We start from the raw sequence: 23,533 nt of genomic DNA on the forward strand, positions 1-23,533 counted from the left end.
TTTTTCTAAAATGTGAGAATTAGGCTTAAAAATAATCAGATGGCAACTCTAAACCGTTTAAACCAAACCGTTGGCCCCCAAACTGAACCGAACCATTAAAAAAACTTGAACTTGAACCGAACCGAACCCTGTAAACTGTTAAGCCCTTTAGCCATGGTTTCACGGTCCAGTTTGGTTCAAACCAAAGTGAACCGTGTAAACTGTTAAGCCCTTTAGCCATGGTTTGACTGTTCAGTTTGGTTCAAACCAAATTCTTGTTGATTGCTATACGGGGCTTAGCCATGGTTTGACAGTTGAGTTTGGTTCAAACCAAACTGTTGTCAATTGCTATACGCACACACGTATATATCCTCATACAATGTATACATACATACATACATACCATAATATACATACACATACATACAGACATATAGACACACACACACACACACACACACACACAGACATAAATTCAATGCACACATACATACCGATACAATGTATACATGCATACGATGCATGCATACATACTGAAGTCTGATATACATACTGATACAATGTATGTATACATACATACGATGCATACATACATACCATAGTGTACATACACATATACATACATACATACATACATACATACAGAAACACATACAAACGCTCACACAGACAGACAGACAGACATATATACAGAAAGAACGAAAGAAAGCTCGAGCTGCTGCAGCGATGGCGCCTGAGAGGTCGTCGACGAACCCTCCCCAAGGTCGCGGCAAGAAGCGTCAATCCAAATACATTCAACAGGTTTCTTTCCTTCCTTCCTCTTACAGCCTCTCCCCCCCCTCCAGATTTCTACTCTCTCCGTCTTTCTTTCTTACGCACTCTGCTGTATGTTTTTGCCTCCCTTCTCTCTCCTCCCCTTCCTCCCCTTCCTCTCCCGTATCTCCTCTATGTCCCCCCCTTCCTCTTTTCTGTTTCCGCTCAACCATCACCTTTTGTCTTGTCCGTTTTACGGAGTTTCAGAACTCGAAGAGGAGAAAAGAATTGGAGCTTCGAGCAGGTCTGCAAGGCTTTCTTATCACTTGTGATGGTGGACGAGAACGGTTGAGCTGCAGAGAAGCAGTTCTGCTTGTTGAACGTGTGAGTAATCTCTGCTTTATCATTTTTGCTTTTGCTTCAGAGAGAGAGAGAGAGAGAGAGAGAGAGAAAGAAAGAAAGAAAGATATATTAACGTCTTCTAAGGCCAAAATTGGCCCATGAGACAAATGGTGTACAACAAAAATGGGATATTTACCCATTCATCGAAAGTAAAAATAAGAGAGAGAGAGAGACATAGAGTTGGTGGTAATAGTATGAAGCTAAAAGTGTCCACCTCGGTACAGTCTAAACTTAGCGCTTGAATGCAGAAGCTTGAACTGTTCTTGTTGAACAGGGAGTCATTGACTCCTATTTCACATTTCTCTATGAACAGGGAGTCATTGCCTCATATTTCACATTTCTCTATAAGAAATGTGAAATCAAATGAAAGAAAAGATAGACTGAATGCTCTAGACATAAAAGTAGAATTTTTGTTTAAAAGCTTCAAATGCTCCGAGAACAGTATTCTGTTACTGAACTCTTGGGTTTGTTTTTCATTCTTACAATGCTTGAATACAGAGAATGTGTGTTTGTTTAATCAACCCGAATAGATCAGTTGACATGTGGATTAAAATGAGCTCAGAACTTTTAGGCTGCTTATAAATTCTGTGAATGTTTCTTCTTAGTATGCTTGATCAGAGGATGTGCATGTGTAGTAAATGTTCTTTGAAACAACTGGTTATAAAAGTGTGTACCACTCATTGTTGCAAGAATAGTTTTATGAGAACATGTAGAGCATGTATTTCAGTGAAACTGAACGCTTTCTGAATCATTATTGCACTGCCAGTTTTATGAAAAATTGAACAGTAGCTCCAGTCAACTGAAGAATTTGGATGATATTCAAGGGAAAGCCGATGGTGCACCAAAAGTTTCTGTTAATGCTGTTGAAGAAAAAGTTGATGATGCCCTGGAAGTTTCTTTGGATAATATTGAAGGGAAAGCTGATGAGAAAGTTTCAAGGGATGCTGACACCTGTAGCCTTGATCATGTAAAAAATGATGAGGTTGTATCTGTTGCTCTGAAAAAAGAGGAAGAAGTTGATAGTACAAAGAAGAAGGAAAATAGTGATGGTGGCAGCATAACACTGCAAACTACAAACATTGAAGCACTTTTAGAAGAAGAGATGGCTGAACTGCGAGATAAGAAACAGGTAGTGTTTCCATAGCTATGATAGAGATCACATAAATCAAGGAATTAGCACCTTCGGTGCTTATATTGGATTTGAAGTTTTTATTTGTTTGCAGCTTACCTTGTTGATAAAGATAATCAGAAATAGGTAGTTTAAATAGAGTAAATGCCTCTTGGAGCTGTTGTTCTTCCATTGTGATAGGTTTATGTGTAAAACAATTGTCTCTGGTCCTTTTTATAATACATGATAATCGTGCTTCTCACTTGTCTTAAATGTACCTGCATATTTGTAATTTGGAATCTTTATTGATGTCATTATTAGGATAACATAGTTTTTATTCTTGGTAGAATTGCAACTCCAAAGGCATTTCTGGCCAAATTTCTGTCCAGTTTAAATTTTTGTCTGAGCACTTATATAATGTAGGCAGAATGTAAAATATAAAAATTACCAATCCTTCTCAATCCTATTTTTTTAGAAATCCCTATTCCAAGTTCTAGAACAAATTAAACTACATGCAGAGTTAATATAAAGGATTAGTTTATCAAAAGAGCAGACAAAAGAGATGGCATGACGATGATGTAATCCTGGTATCTGAATTTGGGTTTCAGGCTCGTTTTACTAGTCTAGAAACTGGATGTGCTGCGTTAGTCTTCGTAAGAATGTTGAAGGATGATACCAGCAGTGGGCCAAATGAAGTTGTCAATGCCATAATTGATGATTGTATGCATAAAAAGCGGCCTCTTACAAGGTAGTGTCTATCTGCTATTTTTCTTAACATTTCCAAATTTGAAACTTTATTTGTCAAGTAGGGATCATATCTATGATTTGTAAATTAGAGATGTATAAACAACTCAAAATTATTCCAGACTAATATCATATATGCTGGTGACATGATATATAATGTTCATTGTATGGGCATGATCACCATATTTGATCTGTTGATTATCACTCTCTTTATTTGGTCATTATACTATTATCCTGTTTTAGTTGTGCATGTGGTGTGTGTCATTCTATAAAAGTGAATAAAAATGAATTCAGATTTTCATGTCATTGATTCTGTCTGTTGTGCATTTCCTAATGTTGATCTTAAATGCAACTAATCATTTATCTATATTTCAATGGTTGGGATGAAAATATTCCATTTCTTATTGAGTAGCCCTCTTTAAACCTTACATGCTAACAGTCTCCTATCATTCTTATGGTATCCAGGTATTGTTTAAGATTTCTCCCAATACAAGGAACATGTTATGCTTCTGCTGAGGAAGTAATGAAGATGGCAGAACCACTTCTAACGCATCACTTTCCAGTTTGTGAAAAGGATAAAGCCCTCAAGGTCAGCAATACTACTTGGTTTGATTAGGTATCTTTTGTTTGATGTGTAGATGTTGACATAGCTTTCCTCTATTTACTTACCAGTTTGCAGTTGTATATGAAGCACGTGCCAACACAAGTTTGGACAGAATGGAAATCATCAAAACGGTGGCAAAATTAGTTCCAGAACCTCATTCAGTGGATCTCAAGAATCCTGATAAAACTATTATTGTACAAATAGTGAAGGTGTGATAAGTTCATTTTAATAGTGCATTCATTAAAGGGAAAACTCTGAAATGCATGCGCTATTATTTCCCCAGATGTTGGTCTGCTCCCCAAAGCAATTGTATGTGCTATTTGAGGAGTTTTATGGTCATAATCATTCTCCTTGCTCTCTATTTCTGGGTTGATCAAGGGCCATATATGGAGATAATAACAAAAACTCAAGGCCATTTGGGGAAATATAGAAGAACTTGGGGGTGTTGTAGAGTATTTCCTTCATTAATTGACATGCTGATTGACAGTTGTTTTTAGAGTGACATTGAAAATGTTTTATGCTGACTTTGTTTGCTAATTATGTTATTGTAATGCTTCTGCTTTCAGACAATTTGTGCAATCGGAGTGGTCACAAATTACAAACAGTATTCCAAGTATAACATAAGGCAATTGACTTCCCCAACTTCCCTAGAACAAGAGAATACTGCAGATACTGAGTGATTATGTATGAGAATGTCAGGTGATGCATATTGAAGATGAGAAATGAGACGCATTCACTATTCTCTCGAGCCTTTTTTCAGATATTTATATCTCCTCTCCCTTTTTTGTATCACTCTTAAGAACATTTTTAAATCAGCGCGCTAAATGATCCCATTGCTTCGAAAAAGTTGGAAGCAGAGTTTGCATTATAGAAATCAATAAGAGGTTTGTTTTATATTTATATTGCAATATACATTCCTGCTATGTGTATTTGGAGACTGTTTTCTCATTCTGAATATGTTGTGTAGGAAAAAACCATTCCATTCAATTAGACTGTAAAACTTGTCAAAATGTTTATTAGTACTCCAGTGGGAAACCAGGAGGAAACTGGAAAACTTTAAAACCCATTCCTTCCAATCTGTTTTCATGAGCCAATTTGCTATCTATGCCAGGGTTTCTTGTTGGCATATATTGAAAACGAGTAGAGAGGTATTGGTTTGTTCATCGGATATATTACAGCCAAAAAAAAGAAATATTTTATGAAACATATCTTAATCAACATGTCCTTCTAAGCTCATGAAAGATTGATTACTTATGCTTGTTTCAATGGCTTTTATGTATCATCAATACATTGGAACTTGGAAGGTAGATCAAGAAATTCCTTTGCTTTGATGGAGTGAACCATTGTTCCCTTTGCTTTTTTGTATAGTTGGAAAAAGATGAAAGTCACTGATACGAAATTTAATGCGAGTTTTTTTGTATTTGATGGTTAAGCTAACCTATTCATACAATTGAGTGGACATGATATTTGCCTTTCAAAGGCAAATGGTCACATGCTTTTGCTCGAAGTTTTTGACACTACTATGAGCTGTGTCAAAACTTCAAATCTGAGATGTGACGTCATTTTCTTCATGGGGTATGACAAAAAATGGTAGCATGATGTGCTTATCTTGAAGTTTCATAGCCTTCTGATATGAGATCATATGTATAATATATGCTACAAGAATTCTCCTTGTATTTTTGCCAATTGTAGCACAATTGTATATATTAGTTGAGACGCTCCCACAATAATGGCGATAATTTCCAATACTTTCTGACAAATTTGGAGAAGCAGTGTTAGTGGTAATGTACATTAACCTTAAGCTAGTAAAAGAAGAGTGTGTTGATGTTGAAAGTTTTGTTTTTACCAATGCCGTGTGTCTAAATACTCCTTCATGGATCTCCTTAGAAGCAAACCTGAAACAAGAAATAATTCCAAGGATTAAGTTGAAGTTTAGTTAGTAATCAGATACAAGAATGAGAAAAGGGGTGATGCTGATTAGGGTGGTGAAATAATCAATTCAATGTGTGTTTGGGCCATCACACATTTAATGCTGATAAATTAGGATATAATGTGTGTTCTTTGTATGTTTGTGTTATTTTATGCTTACAACATTCACGGTCCTAAGTAGATGGAATTTAAATCTATAATTTTGTTGAAAGAAGTTTTGGGATTTACCACATTATTTATGCGCTAAATGCATACGCAGGAATTTGAGATTGTGCTTTTGACCAACACAAGGGTTTTAGTATTCTATGTGAACTGCACAGAAGTATATGAGATGTTTATCTAAATCCATATTCTGTTCAGCGGCAATAATATATATGCTCTAAAAATCCATACAAAAGAGTTTTGGGTGACAATACACAAACAAAGAACTCGCAATCTTTGAAAATAAAGGAAACTTTGATAGGAAGGATATGGGTGTTTTTGTATTACATAGAGCATGGGGTAATAGACATGCAAATATACTAAGATACATGATATGTATATTGTTGTTTAGTGATTGTACCCAAGGGCCTCAAAGGTGAGGATGAGAGACATTGCAGAAACAGCAGCACTACTACTAAAGCTCTCCAGAGTCCATGTTGTGATGTGATCCAATCCACTCAGCATCGAACCCATGCCGACTGCCCCGGCCACCAATGCAAATACAAGAAAATACCTTGTCACCGTAATGTTCCCTGTCACTTAAATACATCAAACACACACATATCATGATGCACATCAATACCAACCATAGCATAAAGTATGTATCAAAATACACAAACAGTCAAATAAAACAAAACCAGAAAACAAAGATTTTCTCACAAGAGCACATATTATGAGCCAAGATCAATACCATATTATGAGTATATTCTCTCTATATATATACCTTTGGTGGCGTTGTTGGTATTGATGAAGGTGTTGTGAAGAGCCCATGCAGCCAAGACCAAGACAATGATGTGGAGCAAAGAGTTGAGGATTAGAAGAGGCCATGTGAAGACTCGTGGGTTGGCCATCGTTTACATGTATGAGTTATGGAGAGAGAAAAGAAAAAAGAGCAGAAAAGAGAGAGAGAGAGACTGCATCCCCGCCTATATTCATTCACAACGGCCTCCATTCATCTAATCAATCAATACATATGAAGGCGACGAAGAAGAAGGGCTTTCTTTTCACACTTCCTAGCATTGTAAGTTATTAACAAGAAGAGGTCTTACACACACACAAACTGGTTAAGGACTCTCCCAAACATATTTTTTGGCTTCTAATGAATCCAAATGGAATTGATAGGCTTGGTTGTTTGGTTTTATGGTAATCCAAGAATTCAATAATCACCACAAATATATCAACGTTCGTGTAATTGGTAGTGTGATCCATAAACTGAATGTTTTAATATCTCGTCAAAATTCTAGGTATTTGATGGGGGGTATCGTAGTGATGATGATGTATCTCAATACAACACTTCATATGAAAAATCTTTCATACTGTAGTTTGATAGTTTGGATGGCCTTTAACAAGTAAAAATACCAAGTAAAGGAAAAAGTGATGTTGCCTATCTTAGGGTTGCAAGTGTTTGTTTATGGGTTTAGAACTCTCTCAAGGTGGGGTGGAGTTTTGTGAAATGCGCAAGTGCATGGAGTGTGATTCCAATGGTCCTTGCAAATGATGTAGTGGGATTTCAGCCCATTGTTATGGTACTAGTTTTAACTTTTAAGCCAACTTGTAATGAGAATAACAAATAACACTAACACTAATAACATAGAAGAGTTAGGCAAGCACTCTTTGTCATCATTACAATAGAGGGAGGGTACTAAAATGAAAAAACAAAAGGCCCAAAAAGTCAAAGTGAATGAAACACAAAATGTGTATTCCTATGTGGTGTATAGTGTCATGTATCATGATTGAGGTTTATGTCCATAAGAACATGAACATGGAGAAAGAATATTTGGTTTCATTTTTAATCCTTTCTCCTAGCCATAAATAAAGATGACATCTAGACCAATGAGCTTTGTCTAAACAAAGAATGCATCAATTAAGATGGTATGAAAGTTCTTGTTGGTTTTGGAAAGTTGCTAGTATCTTCAAGGTCACTCTAAGAATTAGTGTAATTGATTTTTGAGGATAGTCCATGTGGAGACATCCGTTAATACAAAGTTTGGGCACATGCATTATCATATATTACTAAGAAATGCTAGTATTGCCCCATGCAAGGGAGGTGAATATGCTCTTATAAAGAAAACATTGCACACTACATTTGTTTTGAAGGCATTCGGTAATCTACAAATGTCTTACCTATTAAGTATATACCGAGAAATATTTGACTCACTAGTAATAGCAATTCACAAACATCAACTATGTTGATTCATGTTCCATAGATGAAGCATGAAACATCCTCATATAACAGGTAATGTTAACTCTACCATTTTTTATTTTAAAAATACAAATGTAGAGTCATGATAAAAAAAAGAAACTTCCTAGTTGCATTCTGATATTTCCTTTTTCACATGCACCAAAAGGCAAGAGTTTAAATCTTTTATTGTTAAACCAGTTTTTCAATAGACTTGATTGCATATGAATAAAATGTCATTGCTCAACAACTACCCATCTTGTTAAATTGCGTACATCTACTTGAAATGTTATTTATTTTTATAAGAATTTGATGCAACACTTGATGCCTAACGACTTCCTTTAGTGTCAAGTGTTATTGATTCAATATCAGGTGCAAAAGCTTTATCAATTTAATAAGATTATCACGATACCTACAAATCACTCAGCATTGGAATAAGTAAAAGTAATCACATAGGTCAATATTGTGAGGATTTATTGTGAGTTAGAGACTTCCCCTATTCGGGGTATATATGTTAATGGTCATATAGTTAATATATTCTTGTATTGCCCCATTATCTATCTCTATAGTGATACTAAGCACCGCAACTTCCAAGCTAATTATGTTCTAGACCAATACCCTCAAATATATTAATTTATATTGATGAGTGGAAGTTGTAAGGTACGAAAAAACAGAAGACAATGGAAAAACCACACTATTTAGACCACCTTGCTTTACAAGAATATGAGCAATGGGAGACTCAATAGAGAAACCAATGCTGTATGAATAGAAAACCAAAAGCTACAATCTAATAGACCCATGATTCTTCTGAGAAGAAAAGCGCCATAAAGTGTATTATTGTTACATTTCTTCACTTAGATATCGTGAATTGCTGCTTTTAGTATCATTTCGCCAATGAACTGGAACTCCTCTATAAAAATATGTTATGGCGAGTTGCTAATACCATTCATCTATGTCTTTGTTAAGGTCACAAAGCCTCTCCTCTCTATGCTCCTACACCTGCTGGAAGTTTATGTTGTGAATCTGTATCGCTAATTTTGCGATGGACACTGCTTGCCAAAAGATTAACCTGAACAAACAAATGCATTTTTATTAGAAGCTGAAAAGAGTGCAAGAGAGCTTGCTGGCAAACACTTCGAAAACCACACTGTTAACTTGCTGGAATAACCTTACAATCTTGCATCAGCATTTAAAATTCGCTTATTTATACTAGAGACTAATCATTCGTATGCTTTCTCATCATTCAAGAAGATTCCCAAGCATCAATATCACATGACTTCAACATACATAAAGGGATTCTCAAAACAAACTGCCAAGTTTAGCTAGCTTTAATTTCTTTAATGTACCGTTTGAAATGACTAAATTATACAAGGGACTGGTTGTTCATTACCTTTTCCCATCCTTAAAAGAGGTTTAAACCATCAATGGCACACAACCTTCACCTCTACCTCAACAAATGCCAAGAAGCAACCATGTGATACTCCCAACATAATTTTTACTTCTTTTCATAATCTATATATATGGTTTCAATCAAGATTTGGTCATAAGACCGGTAGATTGAATACATGTTAGCAAAGCATGAGCTTATTTCTCCCTCCAATGCATGTACTAAGAATGAGCAAACAGCTTTGTTTGACAAAAGCATAGCCATGCATGGAGAAGTTGTACCAGTGGTTAGCCTAAAGCAACAAGCAAAGCAATAAAGTATGGAAACTGCTTTCTAGCCCTGGCTAATGCAGATAGATTAGGATATACAATGGTTTATCAAAATCTTCAAGATCAGATGTGATGACATGTTAGAACCCCAAGAGAGGTGCAAGCACAGTTCATTACTTGATGGGATCTCCATCCCTTCTATGTGAGATAAGAGGTTTCACTATTTTTAGTTACCTTGGCTTGGCTTCAGAGCATGCATATCTATGCATCACTTCACTATTTAAAAACGGTTTAACAGTTTGGTTCAGGCTTGAGCCGAGCCATTGCCGATTCCTAGATACAAGGAGACACTTGAAACAAGACATGACTTGGTATTTGTATACAAAAAAGCAAGTGAAACCTTCCAATGACTTGTGAGGAGGAAGTTACATTTGAACCAGAGTACAAGTGGTTGCTGAGCAGTCCCCACCCATATGGCTCATGTCCACATCAATCAACATTTTTTATTCCAGAAGGTGAGAAATGTCATTGATCGATTACAATTTGGGAAGGCCCAAGACCGTGATGGATTGGTACGTAAATTCTTTATCTATGCATGTGACATCTTGGTCCTACCTCTTGCATGCATCTTTAATAGAGCTACATGTGAAGGTTACCATTTACCAATCTTCAAAATCAAAGATTACACGATTCCTATCAGCTATAGAACAATCATAATTGGGCATTACATGCCAAAGCTACATATGGCTCAAGTTTGACTGACAATTTGGCTTCCATTTATTATCCTTATTATTGCCTCAAGTTCATTTCCCTCGTCTTGAATTATGTGTTAAATTCATCACAAGATATCTCAACATGTTTAAGCAACAAACTTTATTCCTTTTAACCCAGTTTTTCAATTTGTTTTCTTGGTCTATTACCTTCACATGCAATAGTTTTAAGAAAGGAGGTTTATTCCTTCTGCAAGGGGATACTCATCTGCTCAATAATTCTTATTGTAAGGGGCCAAAGTCTTCATGTTGTTTGCATGCTCTTATTATTTCCTATACAATAGTCCCATAAAATAGACTTGGGGTTCGTATATTGTCTACTTGCTGAAGTTATATTGAACTGACTTATTAATGACATCACAATGTTGAATGTCGAAATCAAAGGTGAAGTTATATTGGTGTTTGAATTGGGTTTGCTATGATGTGTGTGAACACACGTAGGACTACAGGGGCATTTTTTCCCTCTTTAGGAGGTTTTTCCCGTCTAAAAATACTCTTACAGCCCTAAAGTGGTAAGAGCTTTTTGGGATTCAAAGCAAGAACCCAACAGTGGTATCAGAGCTACAAAGCGACATTTGAGCAGCAACACAACAGCTCTCATACGCAGTCCGTCTGTGCCATCTGTGGTGGCGTTTTTCTGCTGTTGAAAAAACAAATTTCTGCGTGTTTTCTTTCTCTACGCAGTTTCAGTTGTGTTTTTTTTCTGCTTCCAAGTCGATTCAATCCTAGAAAAAGCCTCCTTGATTCTTCCAAGACATTCCTATAACCCTCAGAAGTCAAAGAGGTACGTTATTCCCTTCAGCAGTCCATTTTTTACATCAAAACGTGTTCAGTCCACGGCCATGGCTGAGAGCAATGACGTATTTCAGATGCTTGTTGTTGATGATAAACTGGATGGAACAAATTACCCTCTTTGGGCTTATATGATGCGCCATGTATTAGTAGCAAAGGGGTTGTGGAATGTGGTTCAAAGGGCTGAAAACTGTCCTGTTGTTGAGAACACAAATGTTGATGGTACTGATTCTGTTGAGGATGTTGATCATCATGCTAATGCTCATGCCCATGCTACAATTTCTATTGTACCAACTGCAGAGCAACTTCGTTGGGATGGCAAAGATGCTCAAGCACATGCTTTGATAGCTTTGTCTGTGAAACGTGCCATTATTCCCCATATTCGCTCTTGCAAGACAGCAAAGGATTTTTGGGATACTCTTACCACTTTGTACCAAGCAAGAAATGAGGCTCGTGTTGCTTATCTCCGAAAACAATTGCAGAGCGAGCACATGAATGAAGGTGACTCTATGGATAGTTTTCTTACAAAAATCAAAGATTTCAAGGAACAATTAATTTTTGTTGATGAAATGATACCAGATAGCTCACTTGTGCAGACCGTTCTAAATGGTCTTCCTGATTCATATCAAAGTTTTGCTTCTACTCTTCGTTTAATGATGAAAGGTAATCCCAATGCCTTATCATTCGAGGAGCTAGTCTCTGTTTTGTTACAGGAAGATCAATCTAGGCAAAACAGGTCTATTATGCGTGTTGCAGATCAAGCTTTCCTAGCTAGTCAGAAGGGCAAAGGTAAATGGAACTCTTCTGCTAGCAAGCAAAGATTTGTTAATAATTCACAAGTGAACGAAAAAAAACAAGGGCAGAAACAAAAACTATTTTGCAAATATTGTAAAGGAATTGATCATATTATAAAGAACTGTCCAAGATTGGCTGCAAAAGAGGCAAAGAAAAAAGAGGCAGGACTCGTTGTTGCAGAAGTTTCTACACCAAAAATAGAGTCAGCAAATCTTGTGCAGAATGAAGAATGGGCATTTACTATTGTTTGTAGTTTTGACCCATCTTCACTTGAACAATGTATGTCTATTGTACAATCAGATGTTTGGTACTTCGACAATGGGGCAACCAAACATATTACCTCGCAGCGCAATTTCTTCACTTCATTGGAGCCTGCCCCTACAGGGAATACTGTCACATGCGCCAACAACTCATCTTATCCAGTTATGGGTGTTGGCAAGATCATTTTGACTACTGCTGATGGTAGTCCTTTCATCTTGTCAGATGCTTTGTTTGTGCCAGGGATCAAGAAAAATCTGTTGTCAGTTTCAGCATTAGCCAAGGTTGGCTTGGTTGTTAAATTTGTTGATGACAAGTGTACAGTTCATGATATGTCCAATGGGGATGTTATTATTGCTTCTGCCATTTTATGTCGTGGGCTGTATAAGCTCGTAGATTATGAACGATCTATAAATGATTCAGCTTGTGCAATACAGGATTCTCAGGCTATTTTAGATGCAAAGATTTGGCATGCACGCTTTGGTCATCTGAATTTTGCAAGTTTGCTTCGCTTGCAGAAATCTGAAATGGTGTCCTCCTTGCCCAAACTTGAGGCACCTCGGAAGCATGTTTGTGAAGGCTGCATTTTGGGCAAAATGCACTGTTCATCCTTTCCAAAAGATGGTTCAGTTTGAGCTACGCAGAAATTGCAGCTTGTTCATAGCGATATCTATGGTCCTATGCAGACACATTCTCTTGGGAACTATCTTTATTTTGTGACTTTCATTGATGACTTTTCTAGACATGCATGGGTATATCCATTGAAGGCAAAGTCCGAAGTGTTTCTGTGCTTCAAACAATTTCTAGCTTTGGCTGAGAATTTGTCATCATGTAAAATGGGCACCCTCCGTTCTGATCGAGGGGGGGGAGTATATGTCTTCTGAGTTTAATGCATTTCTGGCTGAATGTGGGATAAAACATCAGTGTACAGTGTCGTATACACCTCAACAAAATGGAGTTGCTGAAAGAAAGAACAGGTCACTCATGGAAATGGCGAGGTGTATGGTCAAAAGTCAGGCCTTACCACATAGTTTCTAGCTTGAGGCTGTCATGTGTGCAACATATGTACTTAACAGGTGTCCCATTAAAGCACTGCACTCTATCACTCCATATGAAGCTTGGCATGGCCAAAACCCATCTGTTGCTCATCTGCGTGTTTTTGGTTGTTTGGCATATGCATTAGTGCCTAAACAACAACGCAATAATTTGGATGATAAAGCAGTGAAATGTATTTTTGTAGGATACAGTTCTGAAAGTAAAGGCTATCGTCTGTATCATCCACAATCTAAACGCATTTTGGTTAGCCGTGATGTTGTTTTTGTGGAGGATGCAATTCAGCCACTTCTTTCATGTACGAAGGAGACATCAGTTAGCTCCAGAGATGTGTATGACACTTTGTTGCCTCTGTTTACAAGTGGACAGTTAAGTGTTGGCCCACTTGAGGCACCTTCTCACCCTTTGGAAGCTACTCATAATGATGCAGATCATTCCATTTCTGATGCAGATCATTCAATTTCTGATGCAGACTTACATGATGCACTTATTAATGAGAGGGCTGATATAGAGGAGGCAAAGACTGTGCCTAGATGGCTGTTGCAGACTTTGCAAGACAGTAAATTGGATTTTCCTTTGCCATACCGTACTCGTTCAAGTTATCATAGTGCTTTTGCATCAGATTGTTATGCAATGGCTGCCTCTAGTCTTTGCAATGAGAGTGAGCCTGTTTCTTTTGATGAAGCACAAAATCCAGAAAATTGGATGGCTGCTATGCAATCAGAATATGAGGCTATTATGAAGACTGGTACATGGTCTTTATGTGACTTGCCCCCTGGCAAGAAGGCTATTGGCACTAAGTGGGTATATAAGCTAAAGCGTAAACCTGATGGAACAATTGACATGTATAAGGCTAGGCTTGTTGCGAAAGGTTATGCCCAAGAAAAAGGCATTGATTTTGATGAGAACTTTGCTCCCACCTGCCGTATGACTATTGTTCGTAGCATCTGTGCAATTGCAGCTCATCGTGGTTGGAATGTACATCAGTTGGACATTAAAACAGCATTTTTAAATGGTGATCTTCATGAGGAAGTGTATGTATCCCAGCCCCATGGTTTTGTGAAAAAAGGGCATGAACACAAAGTGTGCAGGTTGCGAAAGGCATTATATGGCTTGAAGCAAGCACCACGTTCTTGGTATGAAAAGATACATGCCTATTTGATTGCATTTGGGTTTGAGAATAGTCCAGCTGAAAGCACCTTATATGTTAAGCATGCTGATGATGAATTTCTGATCATGGTTGTGTATGTCGATGATATGTTGCTCACTAGTCCCAATGAGAAGCATATTGCTGACTTTAAGGCTGATTTGCATGCCTCTTTTGAGATGTCAAATTTGGGGCATTTGCATCATTATTTAGGCATTCAATTTATGCAAGTTGATGGTGGAATAGCTTTGTGTCAATCGAAATACATTGACACATTATTGCAGCGTTTTGGCCTTGAAGACTGTAAACCTATTGCCACTCCCATGGAGACAGGTTTACGTTTGAGCCTTCATGATGCTGGAGATGCATTTGATGTTGTTCTCTATCAGCAAGCAGTTGGATGCTTGATTTACTTATGCATAACCCGACCTGACATTCAGTTTGCTGTCTCTCAGATGAGCAGGTTTATGCATTGCCCAGGAGTTAAGCATTGGCAGGCAGTTAAGCGCATCTTTCACTACTTGAGTGGTACCCGGTCACTTGGGTTGTTTTATCCCAAGGGGGGATCACTACCGCCAGACCTGCATGCTTTTTCTGACTCTGATTGGGCTGGTTGTTATGACTCTCGTGTGTTCACAAGTGGTTTTTGCTCATGCTTGGTAGCTCATGCATATCTTGGTTGAGCAAGAAGCAGCCTACTGTGGCCATTTCTAGTTGTGAGGCTGAGTATAACGCAGCTTTCACAGCTACAGTTGAGTGTGTGTGGCTCAGACGCCTTTTAGCTGATTTGGGTGTTGGTCAGTCTTCTGCCACCACCATCTTCACCGACAGTCAAAGCGCAATGGCAGTTGCGAGGAACCCTGTGTTCCATGCTCGCACTAAGCACATCGAGGTGCATTATCACTATCTCAGGGAAAGGTTCTCCGCTGGAGAGATCAGTTTGTCTTATGTGCCCACGTAGGAGAACATTGCAGACCTCTTCACAAAGGCTCTGCATAGGGAGAAGTTTGAAGCTTTCCGCAAAGCTTTAGGCCTAATCCCATTTGTGGATTCATCTCTATCCAAATAGCTTGGCACTTGTTTAACCATGAGTGCCAACTCCTTGTTCACTGCATCACTCCCAAGGGGGATTTGTTGACATATTTTGGTAGTGATGTGTGTGAACACACTTAGGACAGTGATGTGTGAACACACTTAGGACAATGATGTGTGTTAACACACTTAGGACAATGATGTGTGTGAACACATTTAGGACAGTAATGTGTGAACACACTTAGGACAATGATGTGCGTGAACACACTTAGGACTACAGGGGCATTTTTTCCCTCTTTAGGAGGTTTTTTCCCCGTCTAAAAATACTCTTACAACCCTAAAGTGGTACAGCTTTTTTGGGATTCAAAGCAAGAACCCAACAGTTGTTACAAATCATAGCTAGCACAATGATCCACTCTCTTCAGGTTTATATGGATTAGTATTTAACTACATGGAGAGTTTGGGTGGTTCAGACACATGCCTGGTGGGGATAGCCATAATATATGCTGATGACATTGAATTTATCTCTGAACCTCCAAAGAGACTATAAAGATGCTTTGAAATCTTATCAGTAAACCTTCATGAAACTAACATGATGGTGTTTAACAACATTCAAGTACAGCTGACAAGATCAGAACCAAAATTCTTCTAGGGACAGGAAAAGGTGGTATATACACAATCCTACCAATTTAGGAGCTCCCAAAGCAAAGATACTCGAGACTAGCACTTATGTCCTCAAAATAGTGTAGAGAAGTGAAGATAGAATGACAATTTTCTGAAATATCTGAAGGCAGAGTTATAGAAACTAAAAATGATTATGGGGTTTAACGCATAGGAGAGAAAAGAAATCAGAAGCAGTTCTGCAAAACAAAGGCCCACTAGTTGAAAAAAAATGTAAAAGGTAGGAGTGCACACACACACACAAACTGTGCTATTCAAGATACATAGAATATAATATTAGAAGAACTTTAAATGCTGATAGGACGGATAAGTCATGGCGTCATAAATATGTATCTAATGCTGAGTGGGCATCTTGTTCAAGGATCCCATTCAGTGTACAAAATATTCTTTTAGAAGTTGTACAGTTCTGAAAATGAGACTGTACAACTCAAACAGAAGTCCGAAAATATTAAATTATATAAAAACTCGTGTTCAGTTTAACAGGAGCAACCTAAGGGCCTTTAATCCTAACAAATAGCTGGCTGAATATGGAGATGATAATTGCTGCTATGCTGAAATGCAAGTATACAAGAATGCTTCCAGTTGCATGGCATAAAAATAAATGCACTATCCCTGAACTTAAAGTGGAATAGAATAGAGTATTATGCATGCAAATCTACAGAAGAACGGATCTGCCAATTGTATCTTTGAGGGCTGGAATTGGAAGAATCCCATGTTTGCCATTTTTCTTCCTTTTTATGAAATAAGAGGGAGATACCGATGCCTCTTCATACAATGCTTTGGCCCACTATGCAAGGACCTCAAGTGCTAACCTCACTAGATTCTTTAGTATCTATGTTTAGTTATATTTATTTTCATTTGTTGTTCTCCAAGATGAGACAACATTTCAATATGTAATTTCTTGTTCGATCCTACAGAAGACTATTGTGCCCTCTTAAAGAAGTTCATATAACTTTCTTTCTTTATTTATTGCCTTTGATGTGCAGAATTGAATAATCAAAGACAAGGATAATCATATTTCAAACCTAATTTGAAGTAATTATAGGCTAATTACTACAACTCACATTTATTTTTTCATTTTCAACGAGGCAAAACTTCAGCATAAACCTAAACCTAATTTAAGTCATTCATGGCCACTTGTCACGACTCATTTATTTTATTAGTTACAATGATGCAAAACTTCAAAATAAACCCAATTAAAACAACTCATCAACAATTTTCGTGTAATTGAACGCATAGATCTAACCTTCAATATCTCAGATTTAGGATGAGATTGGAAGTAAGCAGCCAGCACACTGAAATGGAAATCCTGCAAGTTATCCACAAATTTGGAATCAAATAATGGATGTTATTAATAGAAATATATTGCATACATTTAAATAACTTACCCTAAAAGGATCCCCACGTAAAGATTGAACATATATGGAGTTCCTTGAGCATCGGCCCTGTATAAATAAATAAAATAAAACTCTTAACGCCTGTGAAATATGATAAATTTAGTGAAAACATTGCTTTAGTTGAAGCACACGAACAGGCCAGGTGTTAAAGGTTCTCTTGTGCTGCAATTCATTTGCAGACTAACTTTCCCATTACCACAAAGAACCAGGTATTTTGTTTTTTTCCTTTCTTTTTGGCTCTTCATTATTTCTCAAATTTTTGTCCAAATATTCATTGCTATGTATCATTTACCAATCTATTGTAGAAGGTGCATAACTTTACATACATCCAGCACTTTCTGAATAACTGTCTAATCACCTCAGTGACCTGAGAGTCTTGCACCTCAAAGGAGCTAGGTAACTTCAGAGGCGATACCAAAAACAAGAGGTTTCGACATTAATTTTCAAGTATTATTTTTTTATACTGTTGGATATTGCTTTCAGACAACCAACCAAATATAAAACCAAGGAATGCATTAAGGGGTGGGAGACAAATTCAGTCCTTCAAATATTCAATTCTAGAAGTCTTGGATTCATTCCTAAAAGGCATGGGACACTAAGTTCTTGATCTGAGTTTTACGATTAGGGAGTGGAGTTTGTGCACACTTCAAGTTGAATTTTCCTAGCGCCATGGTTTATGAAAAGAATCTAATGTAATTTGAGAAAAGCAGTAAATCCTTCCCTGACAAGTTGTCTATTATTCACTGTTCAAGGAGAAGCTTTTGAATGAAGGTTTAGCTTGAAAGATAGTTGGTCTAACGTAAAACAGAGGATAATGTGGATGGATCTCTTCACAATGGCTCTTCAACGGGATGCAGCGCCATAATTGTCTACATTCCATGAATTTCTTCCACATCAAAATTCTGAGAGGGTGTTAACCATGAACAGTTCCATGATAACGGCCTGACATGGTTGTTCACTAACCCCACCCTTATAAAAGGAAGGGCTCCATTTTATGTAACCGGTTATATTTCAACGCAGGCCACTCCTTTCTGAGGAATATTCATACTGCAGTACTTGTAAATTTCCTTTATATTCTCTCATGTGTAATTCTCTTAGTCTCTCCTTTGAGCCTTGTAAGAAATATTTCTCAAGCCACTGGTTGCATTAATTTATTCTAGAAGCAAAATGGTGGTGTCATCTAAAGTTTGAACATTAGCCTGTTTGTCTTTCTTATACCTCTAATGCTAAGTCCCTTAAGCGTCTCCCAGTTTGGGCACTATATATACGAACGACATTCTCTTCACAGCTTCCTGAGATGATGTAATCACGCCCATTCATGTAGTATGATCGTGTATAATTTTGACTACTTCCTGATGGTAGAATATCAAGCTTCATATGTAGTCTCCCATCAACAGCTAGATGCTGCCTAACCTGCAAGAAAAAGGCAAACATTAAACACCTGATGATAAGACTGCCAGCCTCAAGATTTGCATCCATGTTAATGATGAAAAAATACATTGGAAAAATACATGCCTTAAGAAGTCATATTAAGGTGGACTCTTCGTGGATGAACATGAGAAAGTAGTTTACCTCATTGTCAACGGCCGATGAGAGAAGATAAAAGTCATCCCGAGAAAAGCAGACCATAACATTTCCCCCAGTGCTCCGCACTGTATAAAGAGGCCTGCTTGCCCTTTGTCTCAAGTCCCACATCTTTATCTCCTTGTCAAATGACGAAGTTGTAAAGAGGTTTGGGGAATGATGAGCAAATTTCACAACATTGATATGTTGTTGGTGCAAGTCAGTGAAAATCTGAAGTTGTTTCCCGGTGCAAAGATCATATAGCCCAACATTTTTTGAGTAACCACTCGCAAGGAAATGCTCATCAGTACAATTTATGTGGACAGAAGTTAGCTGATCAAAGTTTTCATACGTGTAGATGGCAGCATTCCTTCGAATCTGCCCAGGAATCCTTGTAGGTCGCATGCGATTCACATCGTATAGCTGCAGTGAACCATCGTCAGATCCCGCAATAAGCTGTTGCATCAACAATATATCTACGTATTACCATCTTTTGCAAGCTCATGAACCAGAGTTATTGGAAGAAAACAGATATGCAGACAGACCTTATTTGGATCTTTGTTAAGCCAGCACAAGCCAAGAATGCTATGAGTTGAACTATTAGATTGAATATGTCCCACTATCTTATCACTTTCATGATTGATAACTACTACCTCCCCATGCAGTGTACCAAACACCATTAGAGAGGGATCGCTCGGATGATATTCAAATTGACGAGGTCGGCATTTTCTGTTTAACTGGACAGTAGACTTTTTTTGCTTACAAATAGGAACACATGATGGCCATGCACAAGATGACATTTTTAGCGCGCACATTGATCTTGTGAACGCCATTCCAACAGAACTGCTTCCTGCGATCCCCGCTCTTCTTTTTTTAGATGGATATGCTGACTTCCAATTCCATGTTTCTCTGTCTTTCAAAACATTCACAATACTCTCCCCCACGATGCGATTATTTGGCAAACTCTCGAAGTGTTCTACAAAGACAGAACATGCCTTTTCCCTTTCTGCTTGTGTCAAGGGTATATTATCCAGTATCTTCAAACCAGGTATTCTCGTAACAATGAACTCTCTATAATATTTCTCATAACAAATACGAGTAAGATTATCAGACCTGCCACGCCTGAGAAATGAAGGGTTATTTTGCATGCTGATTGGATAATTCGGTTGTTTTTCCTCTGAATTTGTAGACATTCCTGGAGCTGTTGTTGGTGATAATGTGTTGATTCTCATGTCTTCTGTCTCTGTGATGCTTTCTCCTTCAATACAAAAATAATCAGGCCCAACTACTAAACTATAAGGGTTCTTCTCTGCATCCTCACTTACCACTCCATGAAGAAAACTGCTAATCTCTTCCCTTGGCTCTTGCTCATTTTGTCCATTGAACAAATCTGCGTCATCGAACGCATGTTCATCCCCATCACCTTGGTAGTTCAAGTCATCATCTACACTCATAGCATCAAATACATGTCCTTCAAAGTAGCCCTCGCTATCAGCTGAAGAGACTTCACTAGATGTATGATGAACAGGATGCAGCATCATCGCTGAATAATCATCATCTGAAAATAAATTGTCATAATCACATCCGTCACTGGTTGAGGATTCTGATCCCTCTGAATCTAGATTCCCAAATTCATCTGCATGCATTGGATTTCTATGCCATATATTTGCCAGATTCCTAATGGGTGTACTGTCCTCTAGGTAAGATGTTTCACTTGTCGAAACAGAACTACATCTCCCTGTACCTTCACAGCATCCACAACTCTGAAAGCGCAACTCAACCAGTGAAGAAACTTTTGATAAAACTGCACAAGTGGTCCACAGATTGGCAACCCTAGTTTCACACATTGATAATCTAGCTAAATTTGGCATTGCTCTAAAGCAGCCCTCTGGCAATGTAGTCAAATGCATGCTGGAGTCCAACACAAGGGTGTGAAGCTGTGGAAACTGACCAATCATATCCAGTTTACGAGCTCTAGAGAAACTCAGATCTAAAATTTGGCATTGCATTCCTCTATGGAAAAGGTCCCTAACATAAATTATTAAAATCAATAGGGAACACTCTAAACTTATACAAAAGGAGAAATCCTATTCAAACTTTTTTTACATACCTTAGCACATCCCTGCCAAACATTATCCTTTTGAAATCCACAAGTCTGAGTTTAAGTCCTATTGAACGCAAAATTCTCAACAGCATTAGTCCATATGTGGAATCTTTGTTGTGCACAACATCTACCGCATGGCATTCAGAACTTTCCAAATAAGAGAGCACATCAGCAAGAGGTAGTAAATCTGTTTCTGTTAACTGTTCGAGATTTAACTTCAAGATACCAAGTTTGGCCTGTACATTCAATGAAGCAGTTAACAATGACTGTTTAAACTGTCTTTAGCATCAAAATACCAATTTTGGCCTCTATATTGAATGCACTGATAAATAATGCTAAAATTAAAAAGACTTGTTTAATGATACATCTATATCAGCATCATTATTCAACCAAAAAAATGTACAAAAACATACCTTTATAATGGCACTTTGTATTTCAGAATGTAATAAGACACCGTGCTTTTCGCAAGCCTCAATATACCTAAGAAAATTGAATATCATCCTAAAGTTAAAACATGAATACAACAAGAGATGAAAATTGTCATTATAAAGGACTAGCGTTAATGGAAGAAGAAAGAAAGTAATAATCAGATATGTAAGGTTACCACGTTACTCATGGAAGGAGATATTGAAAAATGTGACAATACCCTAAATTCTCAAGGACAAGAAATTTTTTTGATGATGGTGACATAATGTTTCATCTATCTATCTATCTATCTGCCAAATAAGGCATGCATTAACTGCATAAAAATACATCAGAATTGCAGTGTAGCCTAAATATTCAGACTCCAATTAGGAAGGGTTACCTCTCTCCCAGTTGAATTTACTTTTAAAGAAGGGTGGCTAGTTCCATTCTTTTTCTCTACTGCTCCTCTTTTTTTTTCTTTTCCCATAAAATGTATAGCATCATACAACATTATAAATACAAACTCACAAGATCATCGTCAAACATCAGAGACACTGCATTGGTTGCAAATCTCACATCACAGACTGGATATTCCAGAAATTAAATGTTAAGATTGTAACACTAATGGACAAATAAGCACTCCATGCGGTGACAAATATTCGGACAACTAAACAGGATCAATACATTGCATGTATATTTATAAGAAATATCAAATATTAACAAGTACTTCTAACACAGCTATGACTGATTCAGTTAAGCAAACTAACCACAATCATTCTCCATACAGAGATATTTTACTTTAAAAGGAAGACAAGAATGTCATCAAGAATTCTAGAATTATCTCAATTCTTGGAAGCCCCAAACCTAAACCATAGATCCACCATATCCCATTCTTTGAAACTTGTCTCAAAGTGCCACAAGTGTTCACCAATTGAAACTATGATAAACAACATTTGACTCGACTTCAGATAAAGGTTTTCTGTCCACAAAGAACCACTCAATCCATGGTTTATTATTATCAATTACAAAATCGGCCTATTAAGATCATTACCATGGATCTTCAGCAAATTTAAAGCTTTTATTTTCAGTAAGGATAACCTGAGGCTATCAGCGCAAGATCATGTGATTAAAATCCACGCATCTCTGTTAGTCATATATCACTTCCTCTAAACTAAAAACCACATCAATGTGCCAAACTAATGACCTCACGGTCTCCGAACAGTTGCTACAGAAAGCTCAATTACGGAAGACAAACCTAGAGGATAATGTGGATGCAGTGTCTGAGATCGGAGGCGCCGCCATAGCGACGAGCTTCTTCGCTTCGATGTTTATATATATATATATATATATATATATATATATATGTATGTATATACAGAAGTCGGTCTTTCTTCTTTCTTCGTCTGTGTTTGATGTTGTTGTCGTTCGTTTACTAAAGCGCAGAGAGAGAGAGAGAGAGAGCCGGTGGGTTGTCCTTTCATTTCTGCGATGAATGATAGGTTGGGTGGGTCTATAAAAGTGTGTAGCCTCGTCTCTCTACGTCCTCTTATCGCCATCATTGTCATCGCGATCAATTAGTGTATAATTTGTTGTCGCAATCAATCACTGTATAATGTGTTGTCGCGGTTTATCGGTGTGTAATTTGTTGTCGCGATCGATTAGTGTATAATTTGTTTCCGTGATCAATGAGTGTATAATTTGTCGTCCCGATCAATCAATCGGTGTATAATTTTTTGTCGTCACAATCAATTAGTACATAATTGTTTCATCCTTTGTTGTCATGATCGAATAGTGTATAATTGGTCGTTGAGATCAGTTAGTGGACAAATTGTCACTATGATCAATTAGTTTATAAGTTGACATTCACGATTGATTATTGTATAATGTCTATATAATCATTGCCTTCACTTAGAAAGAACGATATACTTTGTAACTATATGTTGAGATTTGACCCCAAGACCTAGTGTTGATAACATATATC

General features: G+C 37.4%; 3 protein-coding genes across 3 annotated transcripts; 1 reads left to right on the forward strand and 2 right to left on the reverse strand.

Annotated features, from left to right (window-relative positions):
• The first annotated feature begins 653 nt into the window (after positions 1-653).
• Positions 654-4,490, forward strand: LOC147853702 (THUMP domain-containing protein). Its single transcript, XM_087332655.1, has 7 exons — positions 654-780; positions 1,000-1,116; positions 1,901-2,263; positions 2,851-2,990; positions 3,452-3,575; positions 3,659-3,799; positions 4,157-4,490. The coding sequence occupies exons 1-7, from the start codon at positions 706-708 to the stop codon at positions 4,268-4,270; spliced, it is 1,074 nt and encodes a 357-aa protein (XP_087188781.1). The 5' UTR covers positions 654-705; the 3' UTR covers positions 4,271-4,490.
• A 351-nt stretch (positions 4,491-4,841) lies between these two features.
• Positions 4,842-6,726, reverse strand: LOC147853703 (membrane protein PM19L-like). The gene is made up of 4 exons (XM_087332656.1): positions 6,445-6,726; positions 6,082-6,259; positions 5,437-5,485; positions 4,842-5,342 (listed from the first exon to the last, which is right to left on the reverse strand). The coding sequence occupies exons 1-4, from the start codon at positions 6,569-6,571 to the stop codon at positions 5,247-5,249; spliced, it is 450 nt and encodes a 149-aa protein (XP_087188782.1). The 5' UTR covers positions 6,572-6,726; the 3' UTR covers positions 4,842-5,246.
• A 1,849-nt stretch (positions 6,727-8,575) lies between these two features.
• LOC147853704 (transducin family protein / WD-40 repeat family protein) lies at positions 8,576-22,912 on the reverse strand. The gene is made up of 9 exons (XM_087332200.1): positions 22,808-22,912; positions 21,561-21,627; positions 21,154-21,383; positions 19,589-21,071; positions 19,053-19,499; positions 18,699-18,893; positions 17,472-17,528; positions 17,330-17,392; positions 8,576-8,968 (listed from the first exon to the last, which is right to left on the reverse strand). Exons 1-9 carry the CDS (start codon positions 22,852-22,854, stop codon positions 8,885-8,887), a joined length of 2,673 nt encoding a protein of 890 aa, XP_087188326.1. The 5' UTR covers positions 22,855-22,912; the 3' UTR covers positions 8,576-8,884.
• Positions 22,913-23,533: the final 621 nt, after the last annotated feature.

The sequence above is a fragment of the Azolla caroliniana genome, unplaced genomic scaffold (assembly GCF_043228905.1).
Source record: "Azolla caroliniana isolate FFs.n. ecotype wild unplaced genomic scaffold, voAzoCaro1.0.p SCAF_16, whole genome shotgun sequence".
Taxonomy (NCBI): domain Eukaryota; kingdom Viridiplantae; phylum Streptophyta; class Polypodiopsida; order Salviniales; family Salviniaceae; genus Azolla; species Azolla caroliniana.

Coding starts and splice junctions, on each gene's coding strand:
- LOC147853702 (XM_087332655.1), top strand. CDS start 706: ATGGCGCCTGAGAGGTCGTCGACGAACCCTCCCCAAGGTCGCGGCAAG. Junction 1,117..1,900: donor CAGTTCTGCTTGTTGAACGT/GTGAGTAATCTC, acceptor TTGCACTGCCAG/TTTTATGAAAAATTGAACAG. Junction 3,800..4,156: donor TTATTGTACAAATAGTGAAG/GTGTGATAAGTT, acceptor TTCTGCTTTCAG/ACAATTTGTGCAATCGGAGT.
- LOC147853703 (XM_087332656.1), bottom strand. CDS start 6,571: ATGGCCAACCCACGAGTCTTCACATGGCCTCTTCTAATCCTCAACTCT. Junction 5,486..6,081: donor CTCACCTTTGAGGCCCTTGG/GTACAATCACTA, acceptor TTCTTGTTTCAG/GTTTGCTTCTAAGGAGATCC. Junction 5,343..5,436: donor TATTTAGACACACGGCATTG/GTAAAAACAAAA, acceptor CAAATTTGTCAG/AAAGTATTGGAAATTATCGC.
- LOC147853704 (XM_087332200.1), bottom strand. CDS start 22,854: ATGGCGGCGCCTCCGATCTCAGACACTGCATCCACATTATCCTCTAG. Junction 19,500..19,588: donor TTAACAAAGATCCAAATAAG/GTCTGTCTGCAT, acceptor TTGATGCAACAG/CTTATTGCGGGATCTGACGA. Junction 8,969..17,329: donor CTAAATCTGAGATATTGAAG/GTTAGATCTATG, acceptor TTGTTTGTTCAG/GTTAATCTTTTGGCAAGCAG.